The 26,960-nt window shown below is 43.1% G+C and overlaps 1 protein-coding gene and 1 pseudogene across 3 annotated transcripts in view; both read right to left on the bottom strand.

Annotated features, from left to right (window-relative positions):
* Positions 1-201: 201 nt before the first annotated feature.
* The window catches only part of C5H4orf19 (chromosome 5 C4orf19 homolog), an 85,778-nt gene continuing 59,019 nt past the window's right edge, over positions 202-26,960 (bottom strand). For 2 of the 3 annotated variants that reach the window (XM_036852646.1, XM_036852644.1), the window contains 3 exons: positions 18,332-18,381; positions 2,982-3,035; positions 202-1,945 (listed from right to left, as the gene is read on the bottom strand). In XM_036852646.1, the coding sequence (XP_036708541.1) occupies positions 1,012-1,945; positions 2,982-3,013 (966 nt within the window). In that variant the 5' untranslated portion in view covers positions 3,014-3,035; positions 18,332-18,381 and the 3' untranslated portion in view covers positions 202-1,011. Of the gene's footprint in view, positions 1,946-2,981; positions 3,036-18,331; positions 18,382-25,763; positions 25,840-26,960 lie in introns of all 3 variants that reach the window. The other variant, XM_036852645.1, reaches the window with a different exon arrangement.
* LOC118895321 lies at positions 3,042-4,620 on the bottom strand (annotated as a pseudogene).

Consider the following 26,960-nt stretch of genomic DNA (forward strand, 5'->3'; position numbering starts at 1 on the left):
GATCTGCACAGGTAATCATGGTGTCAAGAGTTTGAACTACAGGGACAGAGAGTCAAAGCCATTCTTGGCAAGCCAACCTAGTCTCCTCCTCATCTGTCATCTAATAGTCTAGCTGTTTAAATTGAAAGAAACATCAAGGGTCACTAAGGCTCAGTCTGGGAAAATTAGAAGCACTTCTGAGTTAAGACACACAGACACGTTTGTTGCTATATTTTAATCACAATCAGACATTAACATGGCACAAAACACTCCATCTATCTCTTTGCTGTTCCAAATCTCATGAACTTAAAACCTGAATTTGACACAAGCGGTTTGAATAATTATTTTGACCAGACTCCCCAATCCCAAAGGAGATTAAAAAGTAATAATGTAAAAAAATTAAGGTCAAGGTGTCCTGATATCACAGCTAATGACTAACCATTTGTTTACGGGCGGCTCCTGCTCCACCCTGAAAGCTGCTGAGCTTCCCCCTCGGTCCAACAAGTGGTTAGTTATTAGCTCCCTGCGTGGTTGCCCCTGAAGGTAAACCATACATTAGGCACTTTAAGTGGGGGTAGTTACCTTTCTCGGGTTGGGTATAACGTTTGGCTCTCAAAAGCAAGATAGAGAATTTATAGTCAAACAGAATGTTCTGTGAATCTGTGCCCTTGGGATTAAGCGCTGGGATGTCAGCGCATTCTCAAGGACATCTGCACCAGATGTTCTGGGGGAGTCGTACGGGTTGCCAAGCAGGCTGTTTAATGTCTGCGTGCGCTGTGGACACGAGCACTGTGGCCCACTCTGACTTTTATTCTCGTGTCTCGAGTTTTAGCCCATCTAGATGGTGGCACTCTCCATATTTAACAAGTGGTGTGGCCCAGGCGCTCACAGCCATCAGAACAGGTGCTGGGTGTCAACCACCGGTAAGGCTGCACCCATCTGCGCTGCAGTCATCAGCTGTGTCTAAGGAGCAAACCCAGCCCCATACGCCCAGCTCAACGCTGGCTTCCTTGCCGGCGCAAACCCCCTCCCCTACTCTGCCTCGTCCACATCTTCTCCCGCAGTAGCTGCCTCTAAAGCGGCCAGGGCTTCGGCCACCTCCGCGTCCTCATCCGCCGTCTCCCCGCTCGCATCTCCAGGGGAGCCCTGGGTCTCCTCCCACCCGTTTCTCGAATCGACCACAGGCACGTCCTGAGCAGGATCCTCTTCTTTAAAGTATACACTTAGAACTTCAGTTGCCACGGCCTCGTTTAACGAATCCCAGCTTCTCTTCACGGAGAAGGGCATATTCAAACCACGCTCCCCCGCCCTGGGGTGAGCGCCTTCCCGGGGCTCCTCCTCTGTGTGGCCCTTGAAAAGGCAGTCCTTTTCTTCGCCATCAACGTGATCGGCGTCGTCGTCGGCTGGGCCCCACAGCCGAGGGTAATCCGGGGCGGGTATCTGGAGGACGCGGTCTGGGACTTCCCAGGCGGGATGCCCCGCCGCGCAAGACGCGCTGGAGTCGCCACTTCCGATGACATGGGTCTCTCCTGAAGCCAGCAGCACGCAGTCCGGTTCCCTGGCGCTTCCTCCTTCAAGGAAGGGCCGAGTCGTGTGACCCTTGTTTGCTGCACTGGCCCAGGAGCCCCTGTCCCCCTGGGGGCACCCGGGATCGCCAGCGAGCTGCAGGGCAGCAGCGGGGCCGAGGCCATTGACGGCCCCGCCAGTCTTCTCGGCGCAGGGTCCCCCCGCCGTGTCCCCCGGGAGAAGCGGTCCTTGTGGCGGCCCGCAGGGCTCCTGCGGAGCAGCCGTTTGGCCCCTGCTCGCGGTCCTCTTGGAGCTCTCGCTCGGAGGGTCATCCTTGTGTACCAGCACTTCGCGGCTCTGTTTGCCTTTTACCTTAATGGCATCGTCTTCATCTAACTTGCAGCTGTTTACTTCGTTGACATAACCAGGGGAGGGCACTTGAACTGGATCGAAGAGATAGCTGGGGTGAGAAGAAAGGAGACCAGTCGGGTTAAGTATTAACTTTATTAATAACTAACTTTCATTATTAATATTTCTACTACAGGCTCTGCTGTTTTCTACGATTCCTGTTAATTTCCGTGATTACTCTTTTAAGTCTATATGTGTGCCTCATTAAATATATATAGTTGGTATAAAAATGTTCTACCAACTGGAAATAGATCTTAAGAAGGGACTCAGAAAAGGGCAGGAAGAAGTTACAGAACAAAGTGTGTCATGAAATTGAAAAACAAACAAAAAACATAAATAAATAAAACAAATATCCAACCACAGGAAAATAAGTGGTTAAGAACTGATGGTTCAACCCCTCAATGGAATATTATGTAGTCATTAAAATAGTAAGTATGAAGTCTGGACTAGCATGAAAGATACTTACAATAAATTTTTTTTTGAATAGAGCCTAACATCAGATTATAGTGGAATAACACTTATATATGTATGTAGGTGTGTGTGTGTATATATAACTATATCTATCTATATATAGATCTATATATAGATAGATATAGATACAGAATAGAACTAACATAATAAAGATAGTTTTGTTAAGGAAGCAAAATCATCAGTTAATTTTTCCCCTTTATTTTATACAGAATTATATTCATGTTGCCCAAATTTTTATGAAATAGAATCTGGACAAAATTAAAAGCACATATGTGACTGGGGTGTTGTCAGTGATGCCATTTCAGGCATCTTCTAAAACTCAAACTTTTCTTTGCATTGAAGCTCTCTGGAGAAATGTAAATTCAACCCAAACCAATTCAGCCTCAGAGAAAGACAGCGTTCCCAACACACTCTGAACATTGCACAAAAAAAGTTTAAAAATCCAGGCCTTGTGTTCTTTTAAATGACATTAAAGTGGTTCCAAACTCTTAATTGCCTGGCAATGGTGGTCATGCTCCAAGCTGGGTAAATGCATTGAACCCATGCAGGGTGTTTAAAGTGCTTGCATGGTAATCACAAATTCCTCCATTCAGATGAGACATTTTGTTCAATGTTACCTTTGTAGCATTTTACAGCACCTGCACCCCATCTGGATTACTTTTTGTTATCATCTGGAAAAAAAGGCATAAAAAGGAGAGAACAGAGTGAAGGACATTTTATTTTATTTTACTTTAAAAATAAAAAGTGTTCGTTTTATTTTAGGAAGATACACTAATTCTTTGAAATCAGAATGAAAGGGTTGCACGATTTAATTCTATATAAATGACTGAATATACAAAGTGTCAAATATAAACAGTAGTGTGAAATAAATTGGCAGAAATAATTATTCAACCAGTAGCAATACTTAAGACTACCATTTGAAAAATCTTCTATAAACAAAGAATGAAAAAATACTGTTATAAGATTTTCCAGCACAGAATTGAATTCCATCCTAATTCATTACTATTATACTTCTTCAGTATTAGTGGACCCACATCATCTCCAGTCAATTCGTTGTGTTTATCATGTGAACTGAACCATCACAGGCAGGAAACGTCTTAGAATGCCAACACCTACAATTAGCTGCTTTAGTAAGACACAAATCTTCAATGTTTATTTCATTCACCACTTTGGGATTTTCCTTCTGTATTTTAAGATTAATCAAGTTATCCTGCTGCTGCTTTTGCTTCGGAAGGAATGGACGAACAGCAAGGTAGTGCAAGTACACCGAGGAAAGGCAATAACCAAAGCCAGTCTGAAACTGTGAGCCGGACGATCCCGGTAACGCTCTCGGGGACTGGGAGCTGCTTAAGATAACGCGGGGAGCTGCACCTTCAACATGCGGACCGCGGCCTCCAGCACCTTCCCGGCCAGCGGCGCCCGCCCGCCTCCCGGCCCCGCCCCGCCGGCGGCCCCGCCCCGCCGGCGGCCCCGCCCCGCCGGCGGCCCCGCCCCGCCGGCGGCCCCGCCCCGCCGGCGGCCCCGCCCCGCCGGCGGCCCCGCCCCGCCGGCGGCCCCGCCCCGCCGGCGGCCCCGCCCCGCCGGCGGCCCCGCCCCGCCGGCGGCCCCGCCCCGCCGCTCCCCGGCCGAGCGTCGGGCGCTTGCGCGGAGAGCGGAAGCAGCACGCGGGCGCTCTCGGCCTGCACTGGGCCGGGGCGGCTGAATGACATTTTAATAGGAATTAAGTTTGCTTTTTCTTTCCTAGATACACTCAAAGTTAGTAGAGTTACAATTTTTTGGCAAAAGGATAACGTGATTCAGAGAGGGCACTGGTTACCCGGAATACCTTCACATATCTAAAATCACCGATTCACAGTTCTCAGACATTTATTTACACTTGTCTCTTGTGCCAGACCTTTCCCCAACCCTGGGAGTTACGCCATCTCCATTTTGCACATGAGGAAAAAACAGGTTGACAAATGCTAGGGAGAGAAAGGTGGGACTGAAAAGGACCTGTGCGTTTTCTCTTCCATTGCCTTCCACGGGGGACATGGACTTAACTAGGGTGCAGCCCCCGTGCAGCAGCAAATGGTGTAAGAGAGTGGAGAGGTTTCTGCGCCAGGGGATTAGCTACTCAGTATTAAAAGATGTCAGGATATGGCAGCTGATCTATACGTTCCATATTACAGACCTGAGGGGGTCGGAGCTGGAGGGATCATCACAAGCTTTACTTGGACTAAGCTGCTCCTGTTTTGCTTTTCCCACCACGAGTCCCATCCCGGCTACGATCCCTGGATTCCACTCTCTGGCAGTTCAAGGACACGCCCCTTCGGGCTTGCTGGTGGCAGACGGACTCACGTCTTTGCTTCTTTCATTTCCCACCTGCCCTCTGTCCCCTGGCCTTTCCCAAGTTGCATTTTTTCCTCATGAGTGCCCTCTGAATAAAACCTTCTCTTCATGTAAAACTGACCACACTGTTCTGGTCTTTTCTGTGAAAATCCTAAAAATTAGTATGGAAGAATCTTTAAGTCATCTTCCATCTCTAACAGCTACAACCTTTAAGGAGACAAGCCAGTGACAGAATCTACAGCCCTAGTCCCTTTGTCTCCATAAGATGCGTGTGCTAGGGAGAGAGAGGGATTGCTCATCGTCAGCTGTGTCACTGCTTCCTCTGTTCTCTCTCCTTCCTTTCAATCACGGATGAATTTCCCAGGATGCTACTTCATAAGCCTTTAACCACAGAGAAAATTACTGGTGCCTTTTACGAAGTATAGACTAGTTGGTTGGTTAGAGGAAACTAGATTTACAGCACCAACCCCCCCCCCCCCCCCCCCCCCGGCAAATATATCCAACATCCACATCCTAATCTCTGGAACTTGTGACTGTTACCTCATGTGACCAAGAAAGAAAGTCTTTGCAGGTGTGATTACAGATTTGAGACAGGGAGATTGCCTGGATTATTTGGTTCAGGTCCCAGCTCTGCCGTGTAACTTTAGGCCTCAGCTATGTCATCTGTAAATGGGGATAATGATGCATCTACCACATAGCATTGTTGGAGATTATACGAGTTAATATTCATAATAAGCGTATACTTATTACTCAGCTCTGTCTGGATACAGCATGTTTAAAAAAAAAGACGGAAGCTTTGCACCGAATAAAGAAAGAATCTAGTTGTCATGACATACATACACATACAAACAAGAGCATTAACAATACCAAGTAATACTTGTTTCCAGAATAAGGGCCAAATGGTATATTTCTATCAACTGGGGCACCAACTGAAAGACACACACCCCAAGTGCATCAAGAGTTCCACAGAGAGAGAAATCACTGGTGGCTTAGCCAGCAATATGTGTACAACCTTTTCCTTTTTCAATGCACCCTCAATGAAATTACCCCATTTTCTAAGTCCAGGATTTTGTTTCCAGCCTCTGCTCCCCACTTATGTCCATTTGCTGCAAATAATTTATATATCAGCTGGATAAACAGGTTGAAGAGCCCCCTGTGCACTTCCTCCCCACCATCAGCCCCTCCCCTCCCCACTTGCGCCCTCAAAATCTGGCGCGTTTCCATGCTTGCAGTACCTTTGTTTATCTTGGAATCTGTTTTTAAAAAGTCAGGAGGATAGAAGGCAAGAAAAAAGTCAAAGAAAAGAAAAAAAAGGGCTTTGGAGTGTTTGAGAGAGGGGCAGACTACAGGTCTTAATAATGTAATCGAAGCAATCGTGATATGTGAATCACTGAAAAATGTCAGGCAGGTGGGTTCCAGAGTCGTAGGTAGAGAAGGTTTTCTTCTGGAAAGAAGGAAGAACGAAAGAGACTTGTCTTGAGCGACACCTGGCTTTCCCAGCGTCTCTGAGGCTGACCAAGGTCATCCTGACCCTGAGGCACCCTGGCCAGGCTGGCTGGCTGTCCCCACCCTCTGGAAGTGAGATTACTGCTGAGATTTAAGAGCCCAACTCCAGAGCCTCTGCTTCCCTGTTTCTAGGAGAACTGACGTGTCATCTGTGGCTTTCACCCGCTCCCCCCAACTTTCCTTGGAAAACCATAGGATCTGTATTTTTCTTCAAAGCCATGTAGTTATAAAAGGTGTTTTGATGACTCTCCCCTTTCGAGTCAAGTTTCCAGTGGCCCCGCCCCCCCCACCGGCTGCCTCCCTTTAGGGTGCACCCCCTGGGGTTCCCACAGACCTGGTCCCGTACCGAGGGCCACGCTCTGTGCCTCTCTCTCCCCAGCCCAGCAGAGGCAGCCTCTTCCTGGTTAGAGGTCCTGCCCTCTCTCACCACCCTGTGTTTTCCTTCCCCAGCAACATTCCTTCTTTCAACGAGATAGGCTTCAACATCCAAGGTTGGGTGACCGCTGACGAAAAGGGTGGGGACTAATGCATTTACACCCAACCCCTGCCTGCCTGTGTCTACAATGATTCTTCTTTCTATGATGAATCCTAACATCAAACCTGATCTGTTTCTCTTTTCATGTGTCCCTCCCACACCACATCTTGCTTTTAGCGAGGAGGTCTCCCATCTCCAGGTGCAAAAAGGAAATACTCCAGGTCCAGCGTGGCACATGGACATGGGGAAAAAAATATATGCTCTTCTGAAGTAAAACCCAATTCAAAACGGGCAGTCTGTCTCTTTCTCTCCCCCCTCACTTTGACAACATCTGGCTTAAAGGTGAGAACTCAGTTGTCTGGGGCCCTTTATTATGGAGCAGAATCAGAATTTGCTTTCTCTTTGGAGTGTAAAAGAGCAACAGAGAAACAAAAGGCAAAGCCTTCGCAACCATCATCTGGTTTCCACAGGAGAAAAGCAAACACCATTAGGATGGTGTGTCCACCCACTGCTGGCGCCTGCCTGCTCCTGGACTCCTGTGTTGGAGGTTGACTCTTGTCCTGTGTTTCGTGTTGAAATTACACAGTCCTGTGTTTGAAGATGGGCATGCTAAAGCCCCATCAGTTACTAGTCAAGTCCCCTTGCGGGAAAATCTGGTTTCACAAGGGAGTTAGTGATGAAGGTGGGGAGAAACGGGGAGACTGGGGGGAGGCAGGAGTTTTGCAACCAGACAGAGAAATTGACTGAGTATCCATCAGGAAGTCAAGGAATATAGAAAAAGGCTCAACCCAGCCGGAAAGGGCTGCCTTTGAATAGTGATGATCTTAAAGAGTGACAGGGATAGGTCAAACGGACACAGAACCAGCTTGCAGGGGTTCTACTGGCCAAATACGGAACAACGTGAGCATCAGAATAAATACTAACATAAAGGATTATAATCCATTGAATAAAACAAGGGTCTATGAATCCTTAGGATATAAATCTAAAAAGGGGAAAGCCCTGACTTACAAGTAGACAGTCAGCTAACAAACATACAAGGAATAATGGAACTAGAGAAATCACCATTTGACAACCATAACAGTAACAGTTGATGTAAGCAAGAATCATCAACAGATGCTGAGACCAGCGGGTGAAAACTTGAGGAGAATGGGATATTTAGTCTGAAAAACAAGGACAGAATAAAGAGCTATTCCAGATTAAAGGAGACGGAAGAGACACGACAACCAAATGCAATCATGATCTTTTTGTAAGAGGTCATTATTGACACAACTGGTGAAATCTGAATAAGGTCTGTAGATTAGGTAGTAGTATTAAACCAATGTAAATGTCCTGATTTTGATTATTGTACTGGAGTTATATAAAAGCATGCCCTTGTTCTTAGGAAATTCAGAGTGAAGTATTTCGGAGTAGAAGGGCATGGTACCTGTAATTTATTAAAATGATTCAGGAAGAAGATTATGTGTGTATGTGTAGAGAGAGAGAAAAATAAAGCAAATGCTAACATTTGTGGATTGTGACTTTATGAGGGTCCTTTGTACTTTTCTTGCAACTCTTCAGTAAGTCTGATATGATGTCAAAATCGAAAGTTAAAAGGAAAAAAAAAAAGCACTAATCTGATGTCAGTTCTGTTCTGCTTGTCGCCGGGCTAGGACCCGTTACCTACAGGAAACCATTGCTATTAAGCTATTCCCTATAAAGAAGCACATGGAGAAGGGTCTTGGAAAGGAGCTCATCAAAAGCCCACTGGCCTTTCTGGATTTAGTTGTCATTCTGAGTACGTACTAAAGACCTTTCCTCAATACCCAGCCCCAGGCACTACAACACTGAAGGCAAAGATGCTTCCTGTCCTTGGGCTGCCCCATCTCAGAAGGGGACTTATAGTCTAGGGCACTGGTGTTCATCAGCTGTCAGCCTCCCTTACTGAACACAAGCCCCTCGCAGGCAATGCCTAAGCCAGGGCAGCATCCAGCTTGCTTGGAGCACGGCACACCTGTTATTCAAATGAAGGAATGACTGGTGAGTGACAGGTGCAAATGAATGAATGGTGAGTATGAGCTTTTATAAATTATTCCAGTAGAAGGTTTACCCTTTTCCATGATCAAATCTCACTCCACCCAGTGGTCCAAAACCAAAAGCCAAGTGCATGACACGAGCTGAGAGAGGTGGGAGGAACCGTGGTTCCTCTTCCCAGCTTGGGAATTGCAGTTACGTAATTCCAAGGGTCAAGGACATCCTGCTTCGAGGGCTCTAGTCAATGAATGAGCTTTCAGAGCAGCTGCTGGCAAGTGGTTTGAGTTGATGGAAGTTGGAGTGTTTGGAAGAGACACGATAAAATTAAACACTTAAATTTCAACTCCGTTTTGAAAAACCAACTTGCCAGTGTTTAGAAAACAGTCCAGGATTTCACCTTAATCTGGCCAGCAGGTGAAGTTGAAAAATATGTAGTGAGTCACTTCTGGGTACTGACCTCTTAGACTCAAGCGGATTGGATAAAAATAATTACCGCACACTGAAGAAACCACCAGGTGCTTTATAAAAGAAATCAAAGACTGCCTGCCCAATTCCATAGACAGTATTGAATCTATAGTGGAAAAAGGACAAGAAGATAATTCTTGACTACTACCCAGTCTCTTTCCTCAGCAGAATCATATCCTCCTTTCCGGGAAGGCTTTGAAAACTCTCTGGGACAAAATTTTCTGGTGTGTTCCCTTTTCTCCTAAAGAGGCTGAACTTCAGTGATTTTGGAGAACTGGAGAGACTATAAGAAGACTGTTATTATCAGCACCATCAAACAGTCCATTCGATGCACTCCCAATAGTCAATGTGCTACCATATATGTCTCAGCAGCACTTAGAACTGGGTTTGATGGAATATTTGTGCAGAGGTGCGTTCAAATGTCCACCCCCATCCCTGCCAAAGGGTTCCGCGGTCAAACAGGTTTGGAAACAGCAGAGATGAAAGATGAACACATTCATAGTTATGAAAAAGAACGATTTCACCTTGTTTAACTCAGTATTTCCCAAAATTATTTGACCACAGAACTTTTTTTTTTTCCCCATAAAAGATATTAACAACCAACAGAACTTGTGTTTTGTGGACCTCTGGGAAAAACAACTGTCATGACAGTCCTAATTATCAGGAGGGGTTTCACGCCCCAAACTAATTATTGCCAGCTGGTGGTTGGTGTTCTGGTGAACTCAGCCAGGCAAAGTCTGTGCCAGGTGTGAGAAATCCACCTTCCAGCAGTGGCTTCATCATCAACTATGTGGATGTGGGAAAGTTGTGTAATCTCCTGATTCCTCAGTTCCTTTATCTGCCCAATGAGTCCATGACATCAAAGCTCTCTTCTAAATCTAACAATCGAAATGGTGAATCAGCGAAGGAAGGTTCCTCCCCTCCTGACCCTCTCTCTGACTTGGCTCACACACCTTTATCATTGAACACCGAGACAAGGCAGGCACCAATATCACCGTTTTGCAGGTGGGGAGCTCTGCTCAGTGGTGTGTGAACTACCCCATCCCGATACTGATGGGCTGCGTTTGGGTCCCAAGTCCACAGTCACCCCAACCCATGATCCTGACTGAATGCACAAAGCTTCTCCTCCTGTTTTCTTCCTTCAGGCCCCAAGTTCTCATCTCATTCCCTTAGGTCTGCAGCTCTTTGAAAAGGTCTCCTTGGCTTCTTTGCCATAGGGTCCTGCTGACCAATGCCCTGGAGCCTTGAGATGGGGAGGGTGTGTGTAACAGCAACTTCCCTGGGAGGGGCGAGGACTCAGGTCAGGGGGACTCTGAGGGAGGAGGAGGTGCACCTGCTGGACCTCGTTCACTGGGATGCGCTGGGGGAGAGAGAGAGAGAGAGAGAGAGAGGGAGTGTGTGTGTGTGTGTGTGTGTGTGTGTGTGTGTGTGTGTGTGTGTGTGTGTGTGTGTGTGTGTGTGTGTGTGTGTGTGTGTCGGGGCTGGGGTATGTGTGTGAGGCGAGACGTATAAGCATCTGAGAAGATTTATCACACCAGCAAGTCAGCACAGTGGTTTAATGAGTAATTTAGGGCCAGAGTTGTGGGTTCCAATTCTACCTCCACCATTTATTAGCTTTGTGACCTCTAGGCAAATTTCTTAGCCTCTGTGACCTTTAGCTGTCTAATCTGCAAAATGGGAATGATAACAGTTCCTGCTTATCAGGATTGTTTTGAAATTTAAATGAGATAAAAGTATGTATGGCATTTACTGTAATGTTTGGCATCCTGCCAGTACTTATTAATGATTACAAGTAGTTAACATTTGAGTGTTTAATATGCATCAAGCACTGTTTTAAGAAATTTCATTTCAATATTACAATAATCCTTTAAGATGGAAACCAGTAATTATTATTACTTTGGCTGAACCGTGCGGCTTGTGGGATCTTAGTTCCCTGACCAGGGAATGAACCCAGGCCATGGCAGTGAAAGTCCCAACCACTGGACCACTAGGGAATTCCCTATTATTCTTTTAATTGAAGAGTAGTTGATTTGCAATATTACATTAGCTTCAGGTGTACAGTACAGTGATTCAATATTTTATAGATTGTACTCCATTTAAAGTTATCACAAAATAATGGTTATATTTCCCTGTGCTGTACAATATATCCTCATTGCTTATCTATTTTGTACATAATAGTTTTAATCCCATACCATTGTCCTGCCCCTCCCCCCTTCCTTCTCCCCACTGGTAACCACTAGTTTGTTTTCTGTATCTGTGAGTCTGTTTCTGTTTTGCTATATTCGTTGGTTTTATTTTTTAGATTCCACATATATATGATATCATATATATTTGTCATATGATATTATATTTATATATCAGTATTTGTCTTTCTCTGTCTGACTTCTTTCACTAAGCATCATACTTTCTACGTCTGTCCATGTTGTTGTAAATGAGTAAATGTAAATTTCATTCTTTTTTTATGGCTGAATAATATTCCATTATATATATCACACCTTCTTTATCCATTCTTCTGTTGATGGACACTTAGGTTGTTTCCATATCTTGGCTATTGTAAATAGTGCTGCTATGAAAATTGGGGTGCATAGATCTTTTCGAATTAGTGTTTTATTTTCTTTTTTGGATATACACCCTGGAGTGGAATTGCTGGGTCATATGGTAGCTCTATTTTTAATTTTTTGAGGATCTTCCATACTGTTTTCCATAGTGGCTGCACCAATTTACATTCCCACCAACACTGCACAAAGGTTGGGAGCCAGTATTTTATAGATAAGTAAATGGACATAAAAGTTAGAAAGTGGTACAGTGTGGCTATTATTAATGCTGCTGTTGTTATTGTTTTCATTATTATTGATTACTATGATTACTATTATCAATTATAGTATTGATTACTATAATTATTATTACTTCCTGATTATATATTACTTATTATATAATATTTATATATTTCATATTATATTAATACCTCTTGTAGGTTTTGTTGTTTTCTGAGTCCACTGCATTACACAATAAGAAGCAGCTTGTGATCCATTAGCTTTTGCAAAAGGGAACTGGATCCTCTTGATTTGGGCTCTGATAGAATTTCATAGGTGTGGTTTTATCTATTGGCCACCAGATGGCAGTATATAGTGGTTATTTAATTTAATTTCAAGGGAAGGACTTGGTATGGGAAAGGCCTCAAACACAGAATTAAAGGCACAAATAGTGTAGGTGCTTTGCCATGTGGTGAAGTTAGGGAGTAGGTGATGTCGTAAATATTCAGACAATTATTGTGTTAAGTCCTGGTGGCCATGGCACCACCTTATGGCAGGGTTTCCTCCAGCTCTGGCTGGGCATGGGATTTATGCTGTAGTCTGGCCAGACCATGGTGGGGTCAAAAAACTCTGGCGATTCTATAGATGCCTCTTTTCACACAAATGGGATCTGTCTTTCTGGACAATAAGGAGGAAGGAGCCTATGGGGTGTGGAGGGGTTCAGTTTCTCCCGTATTAGCTCTGATGCTGCTGGACCTGCCCGTTTCACTGCTCCTTCCCTATGGTCATCCTTGTGCTGCCCCAGGCCCCGTGTGCTGCCCATGGTGTGAGCTGGTCTTGGGGGCCCATCTTCTGGATGAGGGTAAGTGGCCGTGAACTAGGAGGTAAAGATAAGCTATAAAATAAATATGGCCCTATTTGAAAGTTTTTGTGGAAGAAGCCCATTATTTTTAATTTAAAATAAATTCAGAACATTGTGTTTGAAAAGGCAAAATTTGCATGAATTATTGGAACTAAACAGAAGGCTTTTTTTTTTTTAGAGAGAGGAAAGTGAATGTAAAGAAGGGGAAAAAAACCTGATATAAGCACGCGACAGTAGCTATAACAGAATAGAAGAAGACAAATTCTGTGAGGGTTGTTGAACAGAGTTATCATTCATCTTTTTTTGTTGTTGTTGTTTAATTTAAAAAAATATTGATAGCAATTATGCCTGCATAGTTTATTTAAATTTTGTGAGTTTTTTACACTTATCTGCAGTAATATTTGTGTAAAAAGTCAAGTATCCATCTATACTTAGTGCTGATACTAAGCTCTCTATTCTGTGTCATTGATCTACTTTTGCCAAAACCACTGTTCTTATTACTCTAGGTTTGCAATATGTAATAACAGAGAAAGTTCTTCTATCTTGTTTTCTTAAAAGATGTTTTTGGATATTTTTAGCTCTTTGCAATTTCATATAAATTTATTTTTTTAATTTAATTTTATTTATTTTTTTATACAGCAGGTTCTTATTAGTCCTCTATTTTATACACATCAGTGTATACATGTCAATCCCAGTCTCCCAGTTCATCCCACCACCACCCCCACCCACCGCCGCTTTCCCCCCTTGGTGGTCATACGTTTTTTCTCTACTTCTGTGTCTCAATTTCTGCTCTGCAGAAAATTTCAAATTCTGTTGGTAACTTATGGTCAGCCCTCTAGACCAGTTCCTTCTTCCTGTACTCTTGGTGGGAACAGTTCTAGGGAAAGTTTGAGGAGCTATGCCCCTATTCTCTGGACTGTAAATTCCTGGGAGTAGGCTCCTGTCTGGATCAGATGAGATGCAGCTCATCATTGAATAAAGACTAGGGTGTATGGGTGACGGGGCGGAGATCCTGGTAAGCACTCTGAGAGGCAGAGGGCACGGGGTCCATAAGGCATCCTCCTGGGTCTGTGCGGGCCGATAACTCGCATTTCTAACAAGCTCCCAGGTGGCGCTAACGCTGCCCTCTGGGGACCACACTTTGAGAGTTCCTGCTTTACGGCTTTATGGAAATGAAGGCAGGCAGGCCTCTTTGTTTTGCTCTGTTGCTGGTTGGTCTAGGTGAGCTCTACTTAAAGGGGAAGGACTAACACCCTAAGAACGCTTGTGGCTTGGGGAGTTCCTGGCAACAGTGAGGTGGCTACAGTTACCACTGGCCCCCTTTGGTGACTGATGATATGGCCGAAACCAAGTTGGCCGAAACTAATACCTGTAGTCACTACTGTCAATTGCGCTCCCAATCGGTGCAGTTTACAATCCTGTTAAGTTTCTCAAAATTTTGTCTGTTTTTCAGAATTTGCTTTTTAACAGTTTTTAATTTATGTTCTTTTATCCTTCTCTATGGGCGTTATAACAGGAAAAAGTTAAAATAAACCACGTGTCCAATAATATGGGATCAACCTGGACAACCTAAATGTTTACTAACTGAGGAATAGATGAAACAAACCCAAGACGTTGGGCTGGTCCACTGCCTGTCTGCTCTTAGGCTGGTCCCTGCCCCCTGCCCACTCAGTTTCTCAAGGCACCGTAATGCTGAGGAACCCTTGCCCTCTGGATCTGGGTAGTCCCACCAGTGGAAGGTGCTGGTGGAAGACTAGAGGGGGAGGATGGGGGATGTCAGGGTATGTTTCCCTTTCTCTCTACTTTGGACAGTATGCTGTTCATCCTGGTAGTGGCCAAATCTCCTGCACAGCAATAGATGCCCAAGAGCCCCACCCTCCATGGTGCCAGATAGAACCATGGTGCCTCACCATGGCTCCAGCCATCGCCCCAGCATCTGGTTCTGTGTCTCACCCTGGGGTGGTAATGTCTCCCTGCCTTGCCCATCTCTGCGTTGCCTCACCATCTCATTTGGTTTCCCAGCTCTTCCAATACCCACAGAACCCACTGATTATAACGTCCCTCTGTCTGAAAGGAAGAGTTCCCATTCCTTGCTGGACCTTGCCTAATACAAATAATATCCTGGTCAAAGGCTTTCTAGCTAAGTTATTAAGTAATATACAATAACAGTATTGGACTCTGCAAAAATTGGTATTATCTATTGTATAGGTTGCTGCTTGTTGCATACCTGACATGGGAGGGGGTGTCCACAGTGGCTGGGGAAGGGACTTTAGCCCCTCCATCAACTCCATCAAGTTCTCTTCCCTTTCCCACCCAAAATCAGTCTGTTTGCTGTGTAATGTAACTTCCAGACAAGTCTCCTATCTTCCCTTCCAAGCTCTTAAACTCTTCCTATATATATTCTAAATCTGCCACTGGAGAAAGTATAGGGGACACATGGACCTTTGCACTATTTTTAGTAATCTCGTGAAAGTACTCAACATCATTCACGCGTGTGGATGACAGTGGTTAATATATGTTTTGATGTTCCTCATGTCTGCTAAAATACGAAGGGTATCTCCTATTATTCACATGGGCACCTGGCCATATTAACCCATTCCCCATTATCAATGTAGTGGCAGGAAGTTTATTTTTAATATGCCCCTAAATCCTTCAGTGAGTCTCTAATTCAACAGTTTAAGACAAATATCTAAAACTCTTACAGTTGGTAATCCAGATATCACCATGTGCTTATCAACTGCTTTTGAAGTATGCCTTGAGGAAGTCACGCAAATTATCACAGACAGCTCTGAAGTGAAAGAGACGTTATAGAGAGCTCAACTAATCACGTACACAATCTCACTTAAAATGACAATTTATCATCAATGATACGGGATTAGGTATTTACCTTGAATTCTACTACTTGGGTAGAATCTTGTTCACTGATGAACCCAATATACCATATCATTGAAAACCAAACCAAACCAGACCATTATCGGGGATAAATGACCACAGCACCAAGATTCAGACCCAACTGAAGATGGGGGCAGGCCATGACCTTCTGGGTGTTTTTTAGTTTCAGGGAATATGAACAAGTACACTTTGGAGAATCTTCAGATGGTACAAACAGAGTTTATTTGAGAAGAGGATTTAAGAAATTTGAAGTGAAGATGATGTGTTTTCACTTAACACGTACAGTTCTATGCCTTTTTCATGTGGGATTCAGTGGCCCCCTTCCTTCATACTCTTGACCATAATAGTAACCGTATCATCTGACAAAACCCATCTCAACTCAGCTTGGTGGGCTGATCTTGACTTTGGCTGATTGGAAGCTCAGCGTCACCAATCTTTAGTAGGGAATCTGCTTAAAAACATCCGAGACACTCTTGCATTAGAGCATGATTGATTTCATTTTTACGGCCACGTTAACAGAAGGACTGGTCAAAGTACATGTATAAAATCATATATGGGTTTAGAAGAAGAGGAGGAAGAATTTTAAGATCCAGGACACAGAAGACGGTCTGTCTACTGTAATTAAGGGAGTGGGCTCTGGAGTCAAAATCTGGACTGGCCTGTTCTAAGCTGGATGATCTTGAGTAAGCTGCTTGACTTCTCTGAATCTCAGCTTTGCCAACCATTAGACAGGGGAAACAGTAACATCTAATTGTGCAGGGTTCCTATGAGAATCACATGGCTTACACACGTGATGGGCTTGGCAAAGTATGACTGGCAAGTAGTAGGTTCTTAGTAAATGTGGGCTGCTCTCATCTTCATGGCCATCGTCTATGAGAATATTAGTTAACCACTGGCTTAATGACTTTTAGACACTGTGAATAGAAATGGGTGATGTTCTGTCCAAATTCTCCCTGAAACCCCATGGGAATTAGGTGTGTCTCCAACGCACAGTATGTCTCCAATGTTGATAAGTAGCCTTATCTGGGAGGTGGAAGAAGTCTGGAAGAAACCTGAAGCATTTAGAAAAAGTTAAGTTCTGGAAATGATGAGGAAGTTGCAGAGGAGGCGACGTGGAGAGACGTTTATATAATACAGTCTTGTAAAGCTATAAATAATGATAGCTTTAAAAGCAAGCACAGCTCAGGGCTGGATGCTTGCAATGAAGTAGTTCTGGGTAATTCCCAGTATCCTAGATGCCCAAACCTCAGCGAATCTTAGAGAACATCCTACCGCCCAACCACCTTATTTTATAAATGTGCTTCTAGACTCAAGGCTGGAAGCATGGACTGGTCAGAGGACAAGAAAAAACAGATTGTCCCATGTTTGCAGAAAACCCTATATGTGCAGAATTGGGTCACCAATGTTTCTTTGAAGTACAGTAAAAATAGTTTTTGCACTTGAAAAGACTGAGCATGGTTCTGAGGTCTCAAATATCCCTGAGCACTTAACTGAGGACAAGACACTCTGCTAGTAACTAGGACACAAAGAGGTAGAGATCTCTGCAGTTTGTTAAAGGGCTCACCACCCATCATTCATGCACCAAATATTTCCTGAGCACCTATTATGTACAGGTACTGAACTTGATTCCAGGGAGCTGAAAAGAGTTCACAGTCTAGCAAGGAAGACAGATATATAAATACATGACTAATAGAGTATTAAAAGTATGAGATTAAACTATGTCATGCAACATGTTACATAAGGCAAGGAGCACCTGAGTAATCTCGGGAAAAGATTGGAGGAGACTTGTGGCCACAGGTGAGCAGATAATGGGGCTGGTGGGGTTCCGGACCACATTCCAGGGGATACTACCACTTACACTCTCTTTCTTAGTAAGCCCACTCTTTTCTCTACGTGTGCACTACCCTTGCCTTGTCCTAAAACATTATCAATTTTTCTTACCTGAATTTACTGCAAAATCCTCGTCTCCTGCATCCACCTGTGTCTTCTAAAATAATACATTTGCCACATGGAAGTCACATGATCTAAGACATAAATCTGAATCTTATCATTTCCCTGGGCCTAAAACTTTTCAAAGGTGTCTAAGACCCTCAGGATATTTAACAACATAGAATAATAAGAATGACGATAAAAACAGCAAACTTACACAGAGTTTCCTATGTACCAGGTGTTAATCCACATGCTTTATATGTACAATTGGTCCTCATTATTTGTGGATTCCATAGTTGTGAATTTATCTACTGGCTAAAATTTAATTGTAAGTCCCAGATGAATAATTGCTGTGTTTTGGGGGTCATTTTTGGGCATGTGCAGAATGGTGAAAAATTGGGAGTGGCCTGAGGTGCACGTTTCTAGCTGAGCTCAAACAAGGTAACACTCAGCCTTCTTGATTCAGCCCCATATTATAAACCTTTCAGTGTGAAGACTTGTATGGGTCATACCATTTGTCCCGTTTTAGAACTGTATCCCCTAAACAACAAAAGTAAAAAGGAAGTAACAGAATTCTACTCAAACCTGAATGAGTCAGAAAGAATAGACTTTGGGGATTGCTCTGTCTACTGGCTTTAATGTTTCAGGTAATAAGAACTGTAGTGGAAGACCGAATAATAGAAAATGTAACAGAAAGTGGAAAGAATAGACTTTCTTCCCAAAGCATAAAAAAAAAGAACAGCTTACCTGTTGTGGAGATTGTCCATTAGGTTTCTCTAGAAGTTTAACTTCTCTTCCTGCAACCAAAAAAAAAAAAAAAGAAAGTTCAAAACTGAGGTCTACAAGTTGCCTCCTTTTCACAGCCAAGTTGCATCTTGAAAGCCACAGCAGAAAGTGTTTCCTGAGGGGCCCAGGCAGTGATGTGTGGGAACAGAATTCCTGGCCTAGAACATTTAGCCCAGGCAGGCAAGGGCTTTGAAATTTGCCAGCCTGAGTTTGCAGCCCAGCTCCTGATAATTAATGATCAATTAACAATTTACCCAAATGTCAGTGTTTCATCTATAACATATTATAGTGAGATTTAAATGGCACAACAGGAAAGCTGCTTATCACATGCTGGGCATGTTGGAATTGTTCAATAACCAGAAGCTATTGTTAGTTATTGCTGTTGATAAACATTACATGACAATACACCTCTTCTCTGATGGGTAAAGTTTCAACTAAGCAGAAACATAATTCAAGGAATTTACTTCTTGGAGACATATCAAACAATCAAAGTTTCAATGAATATATGCATAATATTTCAATAAAATACTTAATTTAGAAAATAGTTTTGCTTATAATGAAAATAACAAGGTATAGAATTTGAGAAAGTAAAGCAAATGTTCAGATTTTTACCAACTTCTCTGTGATTATTAGAATAATTCACTATACACAGACAAAACTTTTTAGAGAAATGCTCTTAGCCCACTCCCAAGTAAACTACATTTTGGGATAATGAATTTTGCCTTAAATTTATCATATAGCATTAGAATGGTTATATCCTTTTGGAAATTCAATTTCATATTCTGTCAGCAATGTCTTTTCACTCAGTATTACTTCTTACTGTTTAATAATTCCTTAAAATCTAATACATTGCTCAAATGTCACATAAATGTTATTCTTAATTTTTACCAAGTACTTAGAATTCAACTCAAATATTATTTGAAAAGGAAGCCACAAGAAAGACAAAGTCCAGGCCTTCAGGGAGCTAGCCATCTATTGGGAAGGGCAAGGAGACAAGAAAAGGTTAGGTTACAAATCACTAAAATATTAGGCAGGGTGCACATAATGCCATCAAAGGAACACAAGAGCTGAGGGGGTTCAGGATTGGGAGGTTATGTAACTGGGCTGACAGCACCTGAACTATGCATTCATAGAAAGATGGGAAGAACTGTGGCAGATAGAAAAATGATGATGGTGAAGTGTGGAGGGAGGGCCTTTTAGGCACAGGGAATGTGACAAAGAGAAGTCAGGAAAGGATGGGGTATTATTTAGTCACCAGATAATTCAACCCCTACTGTGTGTCAGGCACCACTAAACTGCAGTGCATGGGACACCATGCTGTGTGCCCTACAGAATGACAGCCCTATGTGTGGGAGAGTGAATATTCTGGATTGGCTGGTGTTTAAAGAACTTGGAATTTGCCATGTGGTTGGTAGACAGATATTACAACTTTCCTACAAGTGTTTTGTAGGAAACCAACGGGATGTGGCAATTCGGAGTTCCAAGTGAGAACCTCCTTAGAGTGAGGGATGGACCTTTGAAGAGGGAGGACTTAAACTGGGACCCAAAGAATGAGATGGAGCTAGGTGTGCAAAGAATAGCTCTCAACAAGTCACTCTCCTTTAAGAAGCCTTAACTGGCTCTGCACTGCCTACCAATCTTTAATGTCCCCAGCTAAGCATTCAAGACCTGCCACAATATGGTACCAATTGGCCTTCCTAGATTATCCCTGAAATTCCTCTAGCCACTACTATTTCCAGCCAATCTGGATTTTTCACTGTTTTCTAAACATGTCTATATACACTTTTTCTTATTTCTATACCTTTGCACATATTGTTCCCCCCAGTTGGCAAGCCTCCACGCCCATTGGTATTTTGCAGAATTCTACTGATCCTTCAAAACTCCATGAAGATTTAAAAAAAATCCCACCTAAAGGTAATTACTCCGTTCTTTTAATTTCCACAGAATCTTTAACTGTTTGGATGGCTCTGATCACTTTCGGCCTTGGATTACAGTGTAGGTACACCTCGTTTTATTATTATTTATTATTATTCATTTATTTATTTTTGGTTGCATTGGGTCTTAGTTGTGGCACATGGGATCTTCTGTTGCGGTGCGTGGGCTCTTCATTGCAGTGCATGGGCTTCTCTCTAGTTGTGGCGTGTGGGTTTTCTCTCTCTAGTTGTGGCACACGGGCTCCAGGATGTGTGGGCTCTGTAGTTGTGGTGCGCGGGTTCCAGAGTGCACGGGCTTCTGTAGTTTGTGGCATGCAGGCTCTCTAGTTGAGGCGCGCAAGCTCAGTAGTTGTGGTACGTGGGCTTAGCTGCCAGGCAGCATGTGGGATCTTAGTTTCCTGACCTGGGATCGAACCTGTATCCCCTGCATTGTAAGGTGGATTCTTTACCACTGGACCACCAGGGAAGTCCCGGCACACCTCGTTTTATTGTGCTTCGTAACTATTGCATGTTTTTTTGTTTTGTTTTGTTTTTACAAGTTGAAGGTTTGTGGCAACCTTGCGTTGAGCTGAGCAAGTCTATCGGCACCATTTTTCCAACAGCATTTGCTCACTTTTTGAGTGTCTTTGTGTCACATTTTGGTAATTCTCACATTATTTCAAATGTTGTCATTATTATTATATTTGTTACAGTGATCTGTGATTAGTGATCTTTGATGTTACTATTGTAACTGTTTTGCAGTGCCACAAGCCGCAGCCATGTGAGACAGCGAACTTAATTGATAAATGTTCGTGTGTTCTGACTGTTCCACCAACCAGCTGTTCCCCATTCTCCCCTTTTCAGGCCTCCCCATTCCCTGAGACACAACAATATTGAAATTAGGCCAGTTAATAACCTTACAGTGGTCCCTAAGTGTTCAAGTGAAGGGAAGAGTCACACATCTCTCACTTTAAATCAAAAGCTAGAAATGATTAAGCTTAGTGAGGCAGGCATGCCAGAAGCTCAGACAGGCTGAAAGCTAGGCTTCTTGCACCACTCAGCCAAGTTGTAAATGCAAAGGAAAAGTTCTTGAAGGAAATTAAAAATGCTACTCCAGTGAACACACGAATGATAAGAAAGTGAAACAGGCTTATTGCTGATACGGAGAAAGTTGTAGTGGTCTGAGTAGAAGATCAAATCAGCCACAACAGTCCCTTAAGCCAAAGCCTAACCCAAGGCAAGGCTCTACTTCTCTTCAATTCTGTGAAGGCTGAGAGAGGTGAGGAAGCTGCAGAAGAAAAGTCTGAAGCCGGCAGAGGCTGGTTCATGAGGTTTAGGAAAGAAGCCATCTCCACAACATAAAAGTGCAAGGTGAAGCAGCAAGTGCTGATATAGAAGCTGCAGCAAGTTGTGCAGAAGATCCAGCCAAGACACTTAATGAAGGTGGCTACACTAAACACCAGATTTTTAACATAGATGAAACAGCCTTACATTGGAAGAAGATGCCGTTTAAGACGGCATAGCTAGAGAGCAGTCAATGCTTGGCTCCAAAGCTTCAAAGGACAGGCTGCCTCCCTTATTAGGGGCTAACGCAGCTGGTGACTTTAAGGTGAAGCCAGTGCTCATTTACCATTCCGAAAATCCTAGGGCCCTCAAAAGTTATGCTCAATCTACTCTGCCTGTGCTCTATACATGGAACAACAAAGCCTGGAGGACAGCACATCTGTTTACAATATGGTCTGCTGACTATCTTAAGCCCACTGTTGAGACCTACTGCTCCGAAAAAAAGATTCCTTTCAAAACACTGTTGCTCATTGACAATGCACCTGGTCACCCAAGAGCTCTGATGGAGATGTCCAACGAGATTAATGTTGTTTTCATGTCTGCTAACACAACATCCACTCTGCAGCCCACGGATCAAGAAGTAATTTTGACTTTCTAGTCTTATTATTTAAGAAATATGACTTGAAAGGCTATAACTACCATAGACAGTGATTGCTCTGAGGGATCTGGGCACAGTCAATTGAAAAGTCTGGGAAGGATTCACCATTCTAGATGCCATTAAGAACATTTGTGACCCACAGGAAGATGTCAAGATATCAACACACACAAGAGTGTGGAAAAAGTTGATCCCAGCCCTCGTGGATGACTTTGAGGGGTTCAAGACTGCAGCGGAGGAGAGGGTGCAGAGAAAAGGGAACCCTCCTACACTGTTGGTGGGAACATAAATTGGTGCAGCCATCATGGAGAACAGCATGGAGGTTCCTTAAAAAACCAGACATAGAGTTACCATGTGATCAGCAATCCCACTCTTGGGCATATATCTGGAGAATACTCTAACTCAAAGAGATACATGCACCCCAATGCTCACTGCAGCACTGTTTACAATAGCTAAGACATGGAAGCAACCTAAATGTCTATCGAAAGAGGAATGGATAAAGAAGATGTGGTGCATAGATACAGCGGAATACTATTCAACCATAAAAAATGAAATAATGCCATTTGCAGCAACACGGATGGACCTAGAGATTATCATACTAAGTGAAGTAAGCCAGACAGAGAAAGACAAATATCATATGATATTGCTTGTATGTGAAATGTCAAAGACAAATATCATATCACTTATATGTGGAATCTAAAAAAAATGATACAAATGAACTTATTTACAAAATAGAAAATGACTCACAGACATAGAAAACAAACCAAAGGAGAAAGGGAGGGGAGGGATAAATTTGGAATTTGGGATTAACAGACACAGACTACTATATATAAAATAGATAAACAACAGGGACCTACTGTATAGCACAGGGAACTATATTCAGTATGTTGTAATAACCTATGATGGAAAAGAATCTAAAAACGTATATATACACACACACACACACACGTATAACTGAGTGTACACCTGAAACACTGTAAATCAACTATACTTCAATAAAAAAAATAATGAGAGAACAACAATAAAACGTTCTTGGAAATTAAAACAAGACAGCAAAAATGAATATTTCAATGGAGAGTCTAGAAGAAAAACATGAGGAAATCTCATATAAATTCGCAAAGGAGATAAAGACATGAAGAATTAAATAGAACTGACATAAAAGTAAAGCTCCTACAGGTTTCAAGAAAGAAAAAACTGATCATATACAAAGAGCTGGGGATCAGAATGGTTTTAGACTTCAACACACACACACACACACACACACACACACACACACACTATTCTAAACTACCAATGAAGTGAGAGGGTATGATAAAGACATTTTCAGATAAGAAAAGTCTCAAAAATGTTACCATTCATATACCTTCCCCTGCTGGGAAGGAGACTATTAGAAGATGTAACAAACAAATGAGGTAGCAAACCAAGAGCGGAAGGCAAGGAATACAGGAAATAGGGCATTAAACACAGGAGAGAGAAAAAAGTAACCCCCAGGACGATGGTGATGGGAGATCCCAGAATGCCAGCAATGCGCACAGCCTGGAGGACAGCTCATTCTGACTGGAGAAGATGAGAAGGCTCTGGGCAGTTTTCTTTTAAGAGATGAAATTGATAGAATCACTGAAGTGTCCCAAAGAGAAAGATATATACAATAGGGAAAGACTTTGGGGTCCAATCAGTGGTAAGGATGTAGAATACTGAACAGATGAAAAAAACGAGCCATTTGTTACCTCCAGAGAAAAAGATGTTCAGGAAAGGAAATATAATTATAATTCCCTACCTGGCTTAGCTGTGAACTGCATTTACATAGTTATAATAAATACTAGTTATTCATCTAACTAAAACTAGAGGGGGGCGTTCAGTAGGGAGTGGGAACATTTCTTCTGTGTGGTGGGGCAGGGGGTGGAAGCTGAACCATCTTTTACCACACTGGAATATATAATGTCTGAAACACTTAAAAAAAAAAAATCAAGAAATGGTAATAGAAACATTCATTTAGAGAAACTGAGGCAAATAACGAAAATAATCAGTGAAAGAAGTGATTTCCTTTGAGGAAAGAAAGATGTGCTCACGAGTAAGCAGTCTGGGCTTTATCTGAAGATTTGGGAACCAATTTAGTCCTAAGAGCAAAGTCATGAGAAAGGGTAAACCAGATGATAGCAAGCAATAACAATGATGCTTTTGAAAAAAGCTGACTCCCATCCATTTATTTAACCTACAATAATTATTTAATTCCTAGTACCATGGGCCAGGTCATGTGCTAAAAAGAGATGATTTAGCAGGATGAACTGCTTACAGCCTGGTGGGGTGGGCAAAACAAAAACAAATAATTACGATCCAGTGACATAATAGAGTTTAGAGGCAAAGCATCATGAAAATGTGGGGACCAGCAATCAACCTGTCAGAATATTCTAGAGCCACACAGCCCAATATGGTAACTACTAGCCATAGGTGGCTATTTAAATTACTAAAAATTAAGTACATTAAAAGTTCAGTTCCTTGGTTACATCAGCCAGCCACATTTCAAGTGCTTGAAAGCCATATGCAGCTAGTGGCTATCGTATCAGACAGGGTAGACACAGAACATTTTTCTCATCACAGAAAATTCTGTTAGATGGTACTGGTCTACAGGTTCTTAAATGGTGATTTTTACGGTGTTTTCAAGTACATCAAACCCCTGAAGGGATCACATTCCATGGGTCTATTAGTAAATAGAGCGTTGCTGAGTTTGATATTTAACTAGTTATCTGTACATGGAGTGGAATTTATACTCCAAGTTTAGTTTTCTATTGGAGCCACCGCTGGAACTAGAAACGGGTCTTTCTTACATGTCCTGATACTGTTTGACCACAGATGTTGGGGGCAAGTGCTGCTGGTGACTAATAGTCTTTGAGCCTTTGGGAAAGCACTTTGGTGTCGTGAAAAGAGGGGAGAGTTCTGGAGAACTCAGAAACTCCTGAGTTTGAATTTTAGCTCCACTACTTATAGCTGTGTGGCCTCAAGCAAATCTCTCAACCTCTCTGGGCCTCTGTTTTTTCAGATGTGAGGTTTATAGATAATGCATGGATCAGGATAAGTAGGTAGCAGAAGCACAAAAATGGCAGTGGCTAATCTTCTCGTCATTCCTTTTTTTTTTTTTTTTTAATTTTTTTTTTTTTAAATGCTATTCTTGTCTGCTTACATTCTTTTTATTTATGTATGTACGTATGTATGTATGGCTGTGTTGGGTCTTCGTTTCTGTGCCAGGGCTTTCTCTAGTTGTGGCAAGTGGGGGCCACTCTTCATTGCGGTGCGCGGGCCTCTCACTATCGCGGCCTCTCGTTGCTGAGCACAGGTTCCAGATGCGCAGGCTCAGTAGCTGTGGCTCACGGGCCCAGTTGCTCCGTGGCACGTGGGATCTTCCCAGACCAGGGCTCGAACACGTGTCCCCTGCATTGGCAGGCGGATTCTCAACCACTGCGCCACCAGGGAAGCCCCTTCTCGTCATTCTTAATCTACAGGTGAAGAGGGGCCCTCAATGAAGAAGAGGGCTGACTCTCCTCACCTCTCATTTCTTCTCATCACTGCCCTGATTTCTGGCTTTTGCGAAAGGATCTATCATTGACCGGGAACTTTAGTACCTATGAGAGGAAGAGGAATTTAAGTTCAAAGAAGGGCAAAGGGAAGAAGGGGGAAGGGTACTGGCATTTACCCAAAGCCCAGGACATGCCAGCGTCCACCCGCAGGTACTACGTGTCATTCTAGAAACCCTCCCCGAGGTCGAGGGGAAGCTGAAGGGCATGAGAAGGTGGCTGGAGGGGAAGAGGCTTGTGGGTGGTGGAAAAGGAAGCATGGTCACACATAAACCCACAGGAGTTAGGCAGAGGAGGACTGCGAACGCCATGCTCAGGGCCCGGCTTGATGAGATTCGCAGTCCACAATAATAAGTGGCAGCAACACGTGGGACTCACGGCGGGCCAAGAGCAGAGGTGGCCGAGGGGGGCTGAGCCAGCCTGTGACTTACCCACAGACAGGCTTTTATTCACAACTTACACCATACAGCCCATCTCTGTTGCCTTCTTTAACTTCCATGAGAAGAAACACAAAGTTTCTCCCCAGGTGGAGTTAAATTCTAAACAGGATAAGCCTGAGTTGGCACCAAGGCTGCTTGCCAGAATTAACTTTTCCTTGTCATTTGTAAATGCATTCAGGCTTGTTTTCGGGTTTCCTTTTATGGGCTTCCCCCCACCCCCACCCCTCAAGCAGGGCCAATATCTGAATAGAAAGAAAAGATCTCCAGCTGGGCTCCTTTCTCCGAACTAGCTTTGCAAGCTTTGCAGCATCTTCCTTGGATACGATTCAGCTGGGGGCCTTCCCTGTATTCCAAGAGGAATTCCTTCGTCCTCACACAGGGGCCCTTTGTTGTCTGAGGTTATGAGAAGCTAACCACTACTTTGCACAAGGAAATATCTTTTCCCAGTGCGAAGTAATGATCAAAGAGGAATGCCATTTAAACCAAGGGAAAACAAAACCGTGATTGATATCTAGAATCTCTACGGGAAAAAAAGAACGACCCTAGTTAGTTACTTCAGTAAAGCACGATCATCTGCAGTATAAAGTGTAAAATTCACTCATCTATTGATGGATTTTAAAGTTTAGTCCTTGGTACAAAGTCTAAGTACTTTTTTTTAAGTATAAAAACTTTTATTTTCTTTTGCAGCTGCTCTGCTCATAAATATCTCCAATCTTTTCCAAATGCTTA

The sequence above is a fragment of the Balaenoptera musculus genome, chromosome 5, assembly GCF_009873245.2.
Source record: "Balaenoptera musculus isolate JJ_BM4_2016_0621 chromosome 5, mBalMus1.pri.v3, whole genome shotgun sequence".
Classification (NCBI taxonomy): Eukaryota; Metazoa; Chordata; class Mammalia; order Artiodactyla; family Balaenopteridae; genus Balaenoptera; species Balaenoptera musculus.